We start from the raw sequence: 14,218 nt of genomic DNA, 5'->3' as shown, positions 1-14,218 counted from the left end.
ACCCGCATGCACTTGTCTTACATGATCCATGAAATACTGTAGTCGTGAAACGTAGCTCTTTCTTGCTTTTGCCATTCGGAACCAGGACTGAATCTAAAATTAAGTAAAATGGAGGAATCAAAGTGATCACCAAACCATGCTTTAATATAATTTTTGTGTGTGTGTGTGTGTGTGTGTGTGGTGCTGGGGATTGAACCCAGGGCCTTGTGCATGCAAGGCAAGCACTCTACCAACTGAGCTATATCCCCAGCCCTTTAATATAATTTTATACAATTTTTCTAAAAATAATTAAAAAATGAGCAGACTGTTAAATAATACCTAAAGCCTGCCCTTCACTTCCCCTTTCTTTTATTGCTTTTCTCAGGGGGTTCAAAACACTTTGCTACTCTTCATTCCACTTCCTTAACAGGAGGGAGGTGGGAGAGGTATGTAGCTTTGTGCTATTTTCTTTTAATCTTAAATAAAAACCAAGAGAGCAAGGCATTTTGCTGAGAGTTGCAATGACTCAGGGAATCAAATTAAATCAGGTCCAGGGTTTCATCATCGTCCTTTAAATGTGACCAATATCCTTTAGATGTCTACTGGAAAATATCTCAAGATGTTGCAGAGGGACCAAGTGCAACCAACAGTTTTCTGAGGGAATCAGCATGTGTACCACGGTGAACATACAGCATTATTTGGTTTAGGAGGTAATGTACAATGGATCTAGACAATGTCATTCTCTGACTTTACTGTTAAAATATCTGTTTAATGAATCTCATCTGATTCCAGTATCTATCCAGTTCTGTTGTTCTAACTCTCATCTGGATTTTCAAGTTGTCTACAAGCTCATTTTTGGACAGTCCTTTGGCTTTCAGCTCTGTGAGTGCTATGAACACGGTGCCTTTGCTTGCTCTAGCTCAGAATTATCTGCCTGGGTAGAAAGTTGGGTTAGACTAGCTCAACATTCAAGTACATATCCTAAATTAGCTCTACTTCCTCTTGTCATTTGTTTTGCATTTGTCTTACAACTAAGGCTTTCTACTGGTATGTTTGAGCATTCTAAATATTACTAGCAAATATGAGAAAAGGTACATGAACTAAGGCTGGGTTCCCCCTGGAGATTAAATAATCACTTTAGACTTTCTAGACAAATTGAGAACATTTACTGGTTATAGAATCATTTTCACATGACTCTCAAAACACATAAAGGATATAAAATAATTATAATGATTCAATTGACTTGTCTGAAGATGATCAGTCTAAGTGAGTAGCAGAGTTGGGATTTAAACCCAGGACTGGCTTCAAGACTCATGCATACCCTTCTTGCAACTTTGTATTCCAGAATCAAAACAAAGTGAGGGGAAAAGTTTAAGCAAAGCACTTGATGTGATAGGAAAGGATATTTACCTTCACAATAGAATCAACGTTATCAACGAACATTTTTCGTCTGGCCATATATGTCTTCTGTTGTGTGTATCTCTTCCAAAAAGCCTGAGGAAAAGTGAGTTGCAGTCACTGATGAGTGAGTTTCCCACAGTTGATTAAAGTGTAAGCACAGAGCAAATCTCAGGAGGCACTGAGTGGGGACATCGCCAGGGGCTCCCCCTTCTGAATTTCACCTGGATTCCATCTCCAGGGGTGGGCATTTAACTGGGGCAGAGCACACCAGCTCATGGCTAGGACTTGTCCCAAGATGGGGAAGGAATAGTGAGGGTTGAAAGCTTTCCCAGCTTGCAAGCTTATTTTACCAAGGGTCTGGGTGATAGAATAATAAAGTAGAATTACCCTCAACACACAGTCTTAACTGGGTGCTGGTGTTATTTGGCAACAACATAAAATGCTTAAAAATAGTGGCTAATAAATATCTTTATTCCAATGAGTGGTCCACCATAGCCCAGACTGGAAAAGAAGACACTCCACTAGCTTGTGACCCTGACTCCCCGAAAACATGAGGCTAGTGATTAGCCATTTATTATTTTATATGTTCCTACATAAAGTTTAATGATACTTCATTAAAGTATCTTTACTTGGCTAATATAATGAGAATTTTTATAGGAGGCATTGATAAAAACTGGATATAAACTGCTATCTTTAGAATGATTAACTGTGTAATTGTTAGTAGTTGATTCCAATTCATTTTGAGCATCTTTTATTAAAGTTCATTTGTAACTCACCCTATTTCTCTGATCTTGTTTTCAAGTCAGAAATGAAATATAAGTTCCTTGTTAAAAGGTGAAAAAACAATAGTTGAATTATTTTTGTCATTTTCTTTTCACATCTGCATATATTAATGTATTACTTATTCTTTTGAAAAAGTGTATGTGGAATTTTATGACTTCCAAAATAATATACTTCTTTGTAAAGACTTGAAACAAAAAAGTCAGAATAAAATCAAAACGATTAGCAGAGCCCTTACCCCAGACTTCCCCTCTCAATTTGCATCCCTGGAAATAACAATTATGCTTTAAAAATTAATTAAAAATTATTGATTCACAGAAAGCTGCAAAAAATAATATATTGAGTTCTAAGTACTCTTCACCCAGCTTACCCAATGGTAACATCTTACAACTATACTTTTAAAACAATCCACAATAGTGTTAGAAAACAAGAAGGCACATAGATTGAAAGGTATGAGAATTCTTGTAGGAGAGAAGGCAACTGAAATTGATCTGGAAGAGGGGATCATGGTAAAAAATTCAACAAAAACATGGAAAGATCTTTGAGATGGCTCTAAACTTGAGAGAGCCTTGAGTAGCCATTTTGGGGAATTACCACTTTATCCATCTGTCAATCATGGACAAAAAAGCATGGGGGTGGGGCTTGAGAAAACTACAAAAGGGTAGTTCCTTTTAGAGGGAATTTAGCAATATCCAATTTAAAAATTGTGAAACGCTATCCTGTTTTCCAATATATCCAGCCTGGGAGAGAAAAAAAAACCATATATAAGGATTTTTTCTTGCAGCACTGCAAAACCAAAAATGTACACAGAGCAGGAGGGATTCTCACCAAGAGGGTAACAGCTGGGGCCAGTCCTGTACTGCACTCAAACCAAGGGATGTTAGCCGCTGAGAAAGAGGTAGGCACATTGCTAACCAGGGAAGTGTTCTGTATCTGGAGGAATAGGAAGCTCTCCAAGATAGATTGCTATACTTAATATGATATCATACATTAGCAATAAATACCTAAAATAATACATACCTCTCCCCTTCACACATCTTTACTCTCCTCCACTTATAATCATTTCCATATAATTCTCCATATATTTGGAACCACATCAGACAGAGTTATAATTTTCACTTGCATGGGCAAACAATGTTAAAAACTCAAGAGGAGAAGACAAATGCATTGTGTTTACTCTCCATTTTTTTTCCCATTGATGTTTCGGAATTCCTTTTGTGCAGGTTTGCTGGTGACAAGCTCTCTAGTTTCCTCTTTATTCCTAAATGATATTTTTCTGGATATAGAACTCTCTGTTGACAGTTATTCTCTTTCAGCACTTGAAAACTGTAATGCCACTTCCTTCTGAACGTCTGAGGTTCTTATGAAAAATCCTGTCACATAGTTGTCTCTTTCCTAGGTAAGCTGTCCTTTCTGCCTATTGCTTTCAAGATTATTTTTTTGTTTTGGTACTGGGGATTGAATCACTGAACTACACCACCAGCCCTTTTTATTTTACTTTTAGACAGATCTTGCTAAGTTGTCTAGACTGGCCACAAACTTGTGATCCTCCTGCCTCAGATGCACCAGTTACTGGTTTTTTTTTTTTTTTTTAATCTTGTGTTTTTGGAACTTTGGCTATGACCTGTTTTGGTGTGATTTTCTTTGGGTTCATCCTATTTAGAATTGCTCAGAGCCGGGTGTGGTGGTGCACGCCTGTAATTCCAGCAGCTTGGGAGGCTGAGGCAGGAGGATCTTGAGTTCAAAGCCAGCCTCAGCAACAGTGAGGCGCTAAGCAACTCAGTGAGACCCTGTCTCTAAATAAAATACAAAATAGGGCTGGGGATGTGGCTCAGTGATCAAGTGCCCCTAAGTTCAATCCCTGGTACAAAAAAAAAAAAAAAAAAAAAAAAAAAAAAAAAATTGCTCAGCTTCTTACATCTGTAGTTTTGCATCTTTTGTTACACCATAGAATTATTCACTATTTTTTCAAGGTCTTATTCAACATTGCCCCTTTTTCCTCTCCTTTGGGACTTTGATGACACAAATACCAAATATTTTATTATAGTAGCACAGATATCTGAGGCTCCCATTCATTATTTTGTCAGTCTGATTTTTTTGGTTGTTTAGACCTAGGAATTTCTGTTGTTCTGTTCTTTAATTCACAAATCAGTTCCTCTGTTCATTGCATTCTGTGTTGAGACTATCCACTGAGTTTTTCACACATGCTATTGTATTTTTAAGTTACTGCTTGGTTTTTCTTTTCCTCTATTTCCTTGCTGAGATTTTCCAAAACACTTTATTTCAAATGTGTTTGTAATTGCTCATTTTTATGACGGCTGCTTTAAAAATCTTTGTTGGCAAATGCGAACATCTCTGCCATCTTTCTGTTGGCATCTCTTACTTTGTTTTTTAATTGATATTTTTATCTTGCTTCACGGCATGATGATTTCTGTGAATGAAATATCCAAATTGCCTGAGTGATAGATACTGACAATCTGGATACTAAGAGATGCTGGATCTTATTTGGTCCTTCAGATTCAGCTGGCTTTCCTGACACTGACTCAGCAAGGGAAGAGTGTGCTGCCTCGTTACTGGAAGATGGAGGCTAACGTCCGTGTTTTCCACGTGTCCTTGCACCAGAGATGGGGAGGGGCTCCATATTACTGCCGGGTGGAAGTGGGAACTCCAGCGATCTTGGAGCTCTGCTGATAGCACTCTGTGTGGGGTGGTAGAAGTACCACCTTACTATTCCCCCAGTGGCTTCCACTGACTAGAAGGTGTAAAAGTGCTGACTATCCCCCATGCCTCTGCTTCCTTTGATACTACCTAGCAGGAGGAGGGAAGGCTGGGTGCCTTGTCACAGTTCAGGCTCTCTACTCAGTTTTTTTTAGTTGGTGTTTAAGTACTTTTTTTAAAAATAAAAAGCATTCTAATTAGTTATATATTATAGTAGAATGCACTTTGACATATCATTAAAGGGCGTATAACTTCTCATTCTTCTGGTTGTACGTGATGTAGAATCACATGGGTCGTGTAGTCATACATGCACATAGAGTAATAATGTCCCATTCCTTCTACTGTCCTTCCTACCCGCAAGCCCCTCCTTCTTCATTCCCCTCTGCCTAAGCCAAAGTAACCCCACTCAGTTTTTGTGTCATGGGTGGGAAAGGGTAAGTTTCTTCTATAGTGTTTGGCTATGGCAGAGGTTATTAGCTATAAGTTGTTCTGTCCTGCTAGGTTGTGCCTTTCCTGTTCCTTTGACTATGGGAATAGGTTTTTGCTGTAGCTTTTCTTGCCTTGTACCTATTGGTTTTTCTGGGTTGCCAGCCTCTTTGGCTCCAAGTCAGTGATAAATGAGGCAAGAATAAAACCCACAAAATACATCACCATGTCATACTTGTTCCCTACTCAGACTGCCTTTTTTCTCTCCACCTTGCAGAGTGCTATGTTTACGTACAGTATTTGGGGCTTTTAGTTGTACTTTGATGGGGGAACAGGGAAGAGTACACGTATTCTAGCTCCCTAGAAGTGGAAGTCAAGCCCAAGTAATTTCTAAGTTCCCAAAGTTTTATAGTTTTCGAAATTATTAAGGCCAAAAGGATTTATTCCTTGATAGAGTCCATGATCTTTTTATTTAAATCCGAAGCATCAAAAGCAGTTATGACTCAGGAGATCAATTGAAAAGTTATTAAAACTAATAATTCATCTGGATGGCTAGTTATAATATTGACAAATTTTCCATAAGTAAAAAATAAATGACAACATGATAAAGATGTTATTCACAATAGCAGAAAAAAATTAAGCACATGAGTAAACCAGAAATATAAAGGAATAAAATTATACTACTATACTTTGGGACAGATTAATAAATGGACAGAAAATACTAATATCAGAATTGGAAGGCTGGGGTTGTGACTCAGTGGTAGAGCGCTTCCCTAGCATGTATGAGGCACTGGGTTCAATTCTCAGCACTGTATATAAATAAATAAATAAATAAATAAATAAATAAATAAATAAATAAATAAATAAAGGTCCATCGGCAACTAAAAAAATATTAAAAAAAAAAGAAATGGGAAATTCATTATCAGAAGGATGCTGATGTTCCCACCCCTAAAAAGAAACCTTAACACTTCATAAAGAAATAAATTTAGGAATAGGCTTAGAACTTTGTCAAAAAACTATTAAGGTGAACACATGTTTTTTTTCTCTTGCTAACCTTTTATGGTGGGAAAGATTTACAAAGAAAGATAAATTTTCTAGGGATTTAATACTGGAGTGATTTTAACAATACTTCTCAAACGTCAAAGTGCACATAAAATCATCTGATAATTTTAAGACACAGATCAGAATTCAGAATATCTAAGTGGGGCTTGAGAATCTGTACTTCTAAGAAACTTCTAGCCAATGATAGTGCTGGTATGTGGCCCACACTGTAAGAAAGATATAAGCAACCAAAGTGAAGGATTTTGTTTTTTTTTTTTTGGTGGGGGGTACTAGGGATTGAATTCAGGGGCACTCAACCATTGAGCCACATCCCCTGCCCTATTGTGTACCTTAATTTGTAGATGATTAGGACCATGTCAATCTGACTGGTTGTAAACTAGCGTTGGGTCTTAATGGTTCATATATTTGGGTGAGTTGCGCGGTTTTAAAATACAAAAGAGCAATTATATGAAAGTCTATTATACATCACATTCCTTGATCCATGCTTATAGAAAATAAGACACTGTTATTAGATCAAGTTCTTACCTTGCTTTTCCAGGATTATTGAAACTCCAGAAATGCTATTAATCTTCATTTACCCAGATTCACAAACACTTTGAATAAGTAATCTATCATCACAGTAATAGAATATCTAATATTAAACTATTCTTACATTGTCCATCCTGCATTATTCTTCTAATGTACTAATTCAATGCTCACCACTAGTATTTACCTTAAGAATTCATCATTATGTTTCATCTTATAATTGACTGGTTTTTTTGGTACTCAAGATTTAACCCAAGGGCACTTTACCACTAAGCTATATCCCTAGCATCCCCTCATTCCCTCACCCTTTTTTTTTTAAATTTTGAGACAGAGTCTAAGTTGCTTAGGGCCTTGTTGATTTGCTGAGGCTGGTCTTGAACTTGTGATCTTTCTGTCTCAGCTGCTGGTCATAATTTATTATTTATATAGATTTCTCTGGAAGCTTCCACATTTATGAATGTTTTAGTCACCTTTCTAAACAAAGGCAACGTGGCTGGGTATAGAATTTTTAGTCTATAGAAAGAGAAATACTATATGACGTATATTTTATTTGTTAGAATTCTGCATTCTTCTTTTTCAGCTTATAAATTTTAATTCCATCAGACCTGACTTTTCTAATGCTGTGCTAACAATAGAACTCCTGTGCATAGTCATAAAATTCAATTTCTCGCCTCGCAAGCACAAGGCCCTGGGTTCAATCCCCAGTACCGCCAAAAAAAAAAAAAAAAAAAAAAAAATTCAATTTCTCCTAGTTAGAGGATGTTTATTATAAATAAACATGGGAGAAAGGAGCTCTAGATGAAGATGTAGAAGAACACTAACTAAACCAACACACTAAACCATAATGGCATTCAGAAGCAGCTTTTAATAGAAAATTATGGATGGAAAACATTCAGAAAAATGTCATTCTTGCTGGGCACAATGGAATATGCCTATAATCCCAGTGGCTTGGGATGCTGAGGCAGGAGGATCTCAAGTTCAAAGTCATTCTCAGCAACTTAGTGAGGCCCTAAGCAACTTGGTGTGAGACCCTTTCTCAAAATTAAAAAATCAAAAGGGCTGGGGATGTGACTCAGGGTTAAGTGCCCCTAGGTTCAATCCCTGACACCAAAAAAGAAAAAAAAATCTATCTATCTATCTATCTATCTATCTATCTATCTATCTATCTATCTATCTATTATCTATCTATCTATCTATCTATCTATCTATCTATCTCAATTTTATTCCCTTGCCTGGTCTGAGCACTTGTGGGAAGTTTTATATTGGCCATCTAATTTGTTCTGTTTTCTTCTACTCTAAATATATTTCCTGTATAGTGCATCTGTAACGAAGAAATCTTTCAAACTACCTAGACCTCAGAGGTTATTTCTATGGTTTATCGATTTTCATGGTCAATCTGGAAAATCTGACTTGCTGAATTGGTTACCTTACCTGATAACTGGTACAGTAATAACCCAGTACAGTAATATTTGAATTACCAATGCTATATCCTAAAGCACAAGTTCTCACATGATGTTGGTCAGACAAGAAAGTACTAAACATTGTCCTCGTCTCCCTTTCTCCTCAAGAACAAAATTCAGCAGTCTACGGGGATAGATTCTATTAAAATAATGTGATAATCGACTCCCCAGTGGGGTCCTCCTCCCCTTCCTTCCAGCCCTTAGACTCTGCCACTACTGGCAATCTGGAGTTGATTCACATAAGCCATTTCTTTTCTTTCTTTTTCTTTTTTTTTTGCAGTACTGGGGATTGAAGCCATTTCTTTTTCTCTGCCTGGATGCTTGCAACACTCCCTGACCTGTACTTCACAATTCAGTAACTCCTAGGTCCAAGTTTTGGAATTTGCCCTCTAAAAGTATTACATCCCTATCAGAAGTGGTATTCCAGCTTTCTTCAGTTCAAGGGGGATGGGGAACTTCTTCCTGTACTTACGTATTTTTTCTCATTTCCTCCTATGCCATTCCAATGATCTCAATATTGGATCATCACTCTCTGTCCTCCAGGTCATCATCTCTACTACCTAATCATTTATTGAGCATTAAATAACAACATGCTGGGGAGTGCTGCTATGTGAATTATTCCATGCAATCCTCACAATCCCACAGTACAATGGACATTATGACCTCTGGATGAGAAAATGCATTTTTAATCATTCATTCTTTCTGTCAGCTGTTTATATATTTTGTTAACCTCTATAGATCTGTTTCAATCCTTTTCAATACCTGTTCCAAGTATTTCAGTGTCCATTTTGCATTCTGCTGTTTTAGATTAATTTTTATCCTGTGATGTCATTATTTCTGAGTTTCCATGTTTGTCAATTGTCTTTTCATTTTATTCTATTGTCTTGTTTCATTAAGTCCATATCTTAGTAAGTCCCTTGAGTAGGAATTTATAAACAATTTTAGTGTGAAATTTTCTTCTGGCTTCTGGAAGAGCAACCCTAGATATTTACTTCATTTATATTTTACAGGTCATATACTTCTTTCTGTTTTTGATATAAAGTTTTTGTTCTTATTTATGAGATAGTTTTCACTTATTTCCAAACTTACAGAATTTTATCAGACCTTCTATCTCTTCAAAGATAATGGCTATGTAGATTCTCCTTCCTTGACTTCCTTCTGTGTTAACCTGGGCACTTTCTGAGTTATTTCATAAACATTTGAGACAGAGTGTTGGATGGGTACATTCTCTGTACCACTCTTCAGTTCCTCTGCAGGAGACTGAGGACGGCACAGGGTGGTGGAGCCTGGGTATGTCTGGTCTGGGCTATAAACTTTCTTTCCAAATTTGTGAAGTCTGTTAATCTGGGGCTAATTCAGCAAGTTAGGAAGGTTGAGCAGTTCTATGCAGAGGAAGCCCTTAGCTATTAGGACATTTCTCTAGTTCAGGATGAACAGCCACTTCGGTGGGAAATGAGATGAGCATGACACCCTTTGGTTCATGGTCTTACGGCTTTGTTGGTCATGTTACCAGATAGTACATTTACTTCTGGTTCTCATCTGTGAAGCTAACTTACCTTTGGACCATGTTAAGAAACTGCCAGAAGAATGAAAAGAAGGCATGGTGGGGTGAATTCAGAGTGGGATGGCTTCTTCAATCCTGCTCCTCTGCTGAGGTGGAGGAACATGGCTCCAAATGACTGTTTCTATCCTTCCCCAGCCCTCTCATGACTTGAGCCCTGGGTTTGAATGCCAGGGAGATTCTATACTGATGGGCTCTTCAGTATGTCTCCCAAATGTGACACTGGTCCATATCCCAACATTGGAGAGCACAGGGCTAATCCAAATTGTATCACATCAGTTCATACTTTGAATTTTGTAGAAATCTTAGTATTAATGTAGCATCATTGCAGATTCTATTTTTTAGGCTTAGGTTCACATCCTGTTTATTCATATAAGGAGTAACTAGAAAACTCATTGGCTCACCTAGAAAAATCCCTTGAATGTCAGGTTTTAGCAAAAATTTCTTTGAAAAATTCATTTCTGCCTTGATAACATCTTGGGCAAATTCAAACACTTGAATATCTATCATATGCAAGACACAAGAAGACAAATATTTGTAAAACTTATTTTCTGCCCTGAATGGCATTACATTTGAGTGGGGAAAGTAGATGAACTCACTGAGGACCACAAAAGAGAAGCTCTTCAGTGGAAAACTTTCAATTTAGGAAATTTCATAGTTAATTGGTCAAAGAAAAAACCCATCAAACAGTCAGTCAATAACAGTATCACGTTAGACTTGTGAAAAAATGGGACAAACAGTATGTTGGAAGGCACTGTGGTGGTTGGTAGAGGGCACTAGGGGAACAGGGTCTGGCAAATTCCTCTCTTCTCAGCTGGAAAGTTCAACAAGTCACGCGGGCCTATGTATCACTTACAATAGCAACAACAAAGAATGGGGGAATGAGGATTTCTCCTGAAAGCCTAAGTGAAGGGTGACAGATTACATAAGGGAGAAAAGATTCTCTTGGAGATGCTAACTCTCTTCTTCTGTTCTTTCAGGCTAGAAAAAGCTTGATGCCATTCAACATCCATCTACCAGTAAAACCCAAAGTTGGGTAGAAGGTGACATATAGAGATCCAGCTTTTTAGAAAAGCATATTTTCAACTTTGATCTGAGATGTCCCTTTTGGCTCCAACCTGGTTGGTGGCAGGTAGATCTGTGCAAGTCTATAATGCCCCAAAATACTCTCCACAAATTAAAAGTCAATTATCAAGATACTTCCCATCTGAAAGTCTTACTAAAGTAGATGAGGAAGCATTGATTAGGTAAAGATGTGCAGTCAGAATTGTTTACCAGAAGGCTCATAGTAGACTGTCCTGTTTTCAAATAAATCATTTTCAAGGGATAGGACAGTTTGCTGTTAACCAGTGGTAGATGATTCACATACCTGTATTTTGACCACATTTGCTTCTTGTTCATACAAAAATGATTTCCTAGCTTCAAACTCTTTCCTAAGGAGGGATCCTGAGCTTGTATCTTTAAGGTGAAGAAGCAAATCTTCTGAAGCAGACCACATCTTCTCACGGATGTAATTTACTGTGATTTCCTCAATGATGTCCTGGCAAGAGATATTTCTTATGGTTACACTTCACACATCAGGTGAAAGGACGCACAGAATAGCCTCTGGAAAGAGTATCTTTTAGAAAATGATATAGATCGTTCTTTTTGGCTTGGTTTAAAAACAGATTTAACCAGAGCCAAGGGATGAACTGGCTTAGCTTCTTTCTAGAGACATAATTTTGGAATCCTTTGAGACTCGTGCTGAGGTATCATGAGATGGTGGTTGAATGATCTCAGGCTTTGGAGACAGAGATGTACCGATGATGCCGGCAAGAACCAGGGGTGAAGCCTGAGCTCCACAGAACATAAAAGGGACAAGGATGACTAGCATAAGGGCCATGTATCACCTCATCCTTCCTCTGGCTGCTGAGGAAAAGACCTCAGTGTCCACGAAGTCCTGGCTTCCCTTTCTCCTTACTCCCCCAGGCCAGAGCAGGAAAGCCCTGCAGTGAGCTGGGGGAACACAAAGTGATGCTCAGGGACAAGTAAAATACTTGGGGCAGAAGGCAAAGGGGTGGAAGAGGAAAGACAAGCACTTGTAACAAGGCCAGACAGAGGAAATCTAGAGGAATGAGAAACAAAGGAAGAAGGGGAATCGTGACAAGTTTTTATGTCGGCTATGAACTGGGTTTACTATTTTGTTCGTTGTGACATTCAAGCAAAGACAAGATTCACTTCTGCAACTGAAGACTTATCCAATGTAACTAGAACCAATTGTTGGTTAATTTAAGTAGTTAAAAGTGAAGTTATTCAAAGACGACATATATAAATATATACGTATATATATACACATTCATTGAATAAAATCAGTGACTTTAGGTTGTTTAGAAGAAATAAATTGAAAACGAAACAAAACACAGGGTGAGCACCTCCACCTAACAGACTGATGCACAATGTAACACAAAGTTATATCTGAGGCATCTTTGGATGCCACGGGAGCAATTATGGATTTCAAATTTTAACTCTTCAATGCTGCTGCTTCACAGTCTGGTACATCTTTTCGATCATGGCATAAGATGTTTTTAGTATTTTCCATAATCTCATTTTTTTCAAAAAATTAGCACTAACAATCCATTGCTCCAATAAAAATTTAAGAACTTTGAAAATCTAAAATTAGCTTCAAAACTATGTTCTTCAGTCTCTTCTTATCATTTAGAATTTTTGTCATTTATTGTTGTCAGACTCTGGCCACAATTTTCCTGTTTTTTTTTTTTTTTTTTTTTTTTTTTTTTAGCACATATTGCTACACTGTGGTATGTGATGTTATTGATTTTTAATGATTCAATAAGATCTATATTGGTATTCTATTTTTCTTCTTGAAGATGGAACATGATCATTGTCAGTATTTTCTCTTTAAACATATTACAATGCCTGGTCCATCAGCAATTTCCATACTTTTTGGGTCCAACTTATGGTCTTAAATTCAAAGCAATTTTGGTGAACATTCCTTCAAGAGAATTTCCCCCTGGGAACCATTACTCACTTTTTATAGGACCTATATATCTCTGTCAGAAAAACATCTAGTTCTTGAGATGCATCTTGTGTTATTAATTCCAGAGGAATGGGTACATGATATGGCCCTTAGAGATATGGCTGGTTATGTCAAAAACAACAGCAACAGCGGAACAGTGAAAAAGACTGTAGACTAGAAATCAGGAGCCCTGGGGGGGTAAACATCTGCTTATTGATGGATTCTGTGGAAGTTGCAGAATTGGTAAAAGTTGCTTTTTCCACTCTGTGCCTCCATTTCCTCACTCAGAGAAATGGAAGATGATATTTGCTCTATCTCCTCTTGGAGAATGATTCTGGGATCAAACTCATATGAGGGTGTGCTGGAAATTGAAACTCTATGCTAACCAAGGGTATCTGGCTATGTTTGTGGTTTCAGAAGACCTTATTTGTAGAGCTACACATTTGGGGGGTATTTGTGGGCACACCAGTTAAGAAAGATTACTTTTGGCCAAAACTTATTTCAGATACCTTGTTGTAAGTATTGATTCTATTTTCATAGCCCTCCAATGCACATTCCGGTAATATCTATCCCATGAACTGCTTTTAGATAAGTCCCCTTTCATTTTAGGAAACTTTCATGAAGTAGCTAGTTGTTATTTCCATGTTCCAAAAAAATAAATAGTCAGATCTAGTAAAGCCATGGTCACAAAGAGGTCAATCTCTTGCCAAGCTGCTCCTTTCATTCCTTTACACAGAAGAAAGAACTAAAAAAATGAATGAAATTACATGGCCTAGAACTAAGACCAGAAAGAGCTCATTGGCCCTACTTTTTCTTACAGTTTTGCTCATAAGTTGTTTATCATCTTTCTCTGTAAATACTCATCCCTGAGTTCCTGTACTAATAACTGCTGCATTATTTGGATTACAATGGAGATGGGTCAAGACTACAAGTCAGATGGAGAGAAACTGACAGGTGCCCTAAGACTTAGGCCAGTATTGTATATAACGAGAAATGATCTTTGACCAAGTGATCCTAACACAGACTCTTCTAAATGGGTTTCTTCTTTCTGTATTTTAACACACCACAGGTCCTAATAGTTAATTAAAAATGTTGTATTGGGTTGGGGATATAGCTCAGTTGGTAAAGTGCTTGCCTTGCATGTTGGTTCTTTATATAATCTTATCCTTCTCTCTCCTTAAAAGGCAATCTTTAGAGGTTAATTTAAATTCTGATTCATCATATTATACTTAACCCTTGGTTAGTAATAATATATGGGAAAATGTCTAATTTTCATCTCAGTTAATTAAAAGT

The 14,218-nt window shown here is 37.4% G+C and overlaps 1 protein-coding gene and 1 long non-coding RNA gene across 2 annotated transcripts in view; one reads left to right on the top strand and one right to left on the bottom strand.

The window, feature by feature from the left end:
- Positions 1–14,218, top strand: part of LOC306664408 — a 1,052,029-nt gene that overhangs the window by 322,100 nt on the left and 715,711 nt on the right. The window lies entirely within an intron of this gene.
- Positions 1–14,218, bottom strand: part of IQGAP2 (IQ motif containing GTPase activating protein 2) — a 284,608-nt gene that overhangs the window by 48,742 nt on the left and 221,648 nt on the right. Inside the window, 3 exon segments of the mRNA XM_079145190.1 lie at positions 22–93; positions 1,390–1,473; positions 11,282–11,452. Coding sequence (XP_079001316.1) covers positions 22–93; positions 1,390–1,473; positions 11,282–11,452 — 327 coding nt within the window.

The sequence above is a fragment of the Sciurus vulgaris genome, assembly GCF_902686455.1.
Source record: "Sciurus vulgaris genome assembly, chromosome: 6".
Classification (NCBI taxonomy): Eukaryota; Metazoa; Chordata; class Mammalia; order Rodentia; family Sciuridae; genus Sciurus; species Sciurus vulgaris.
The sequence above is the reverse complement of the archived record's forward strand: the minus strand, read 5'-3'. Positions and strand labels throughout refer to the sequence as shown.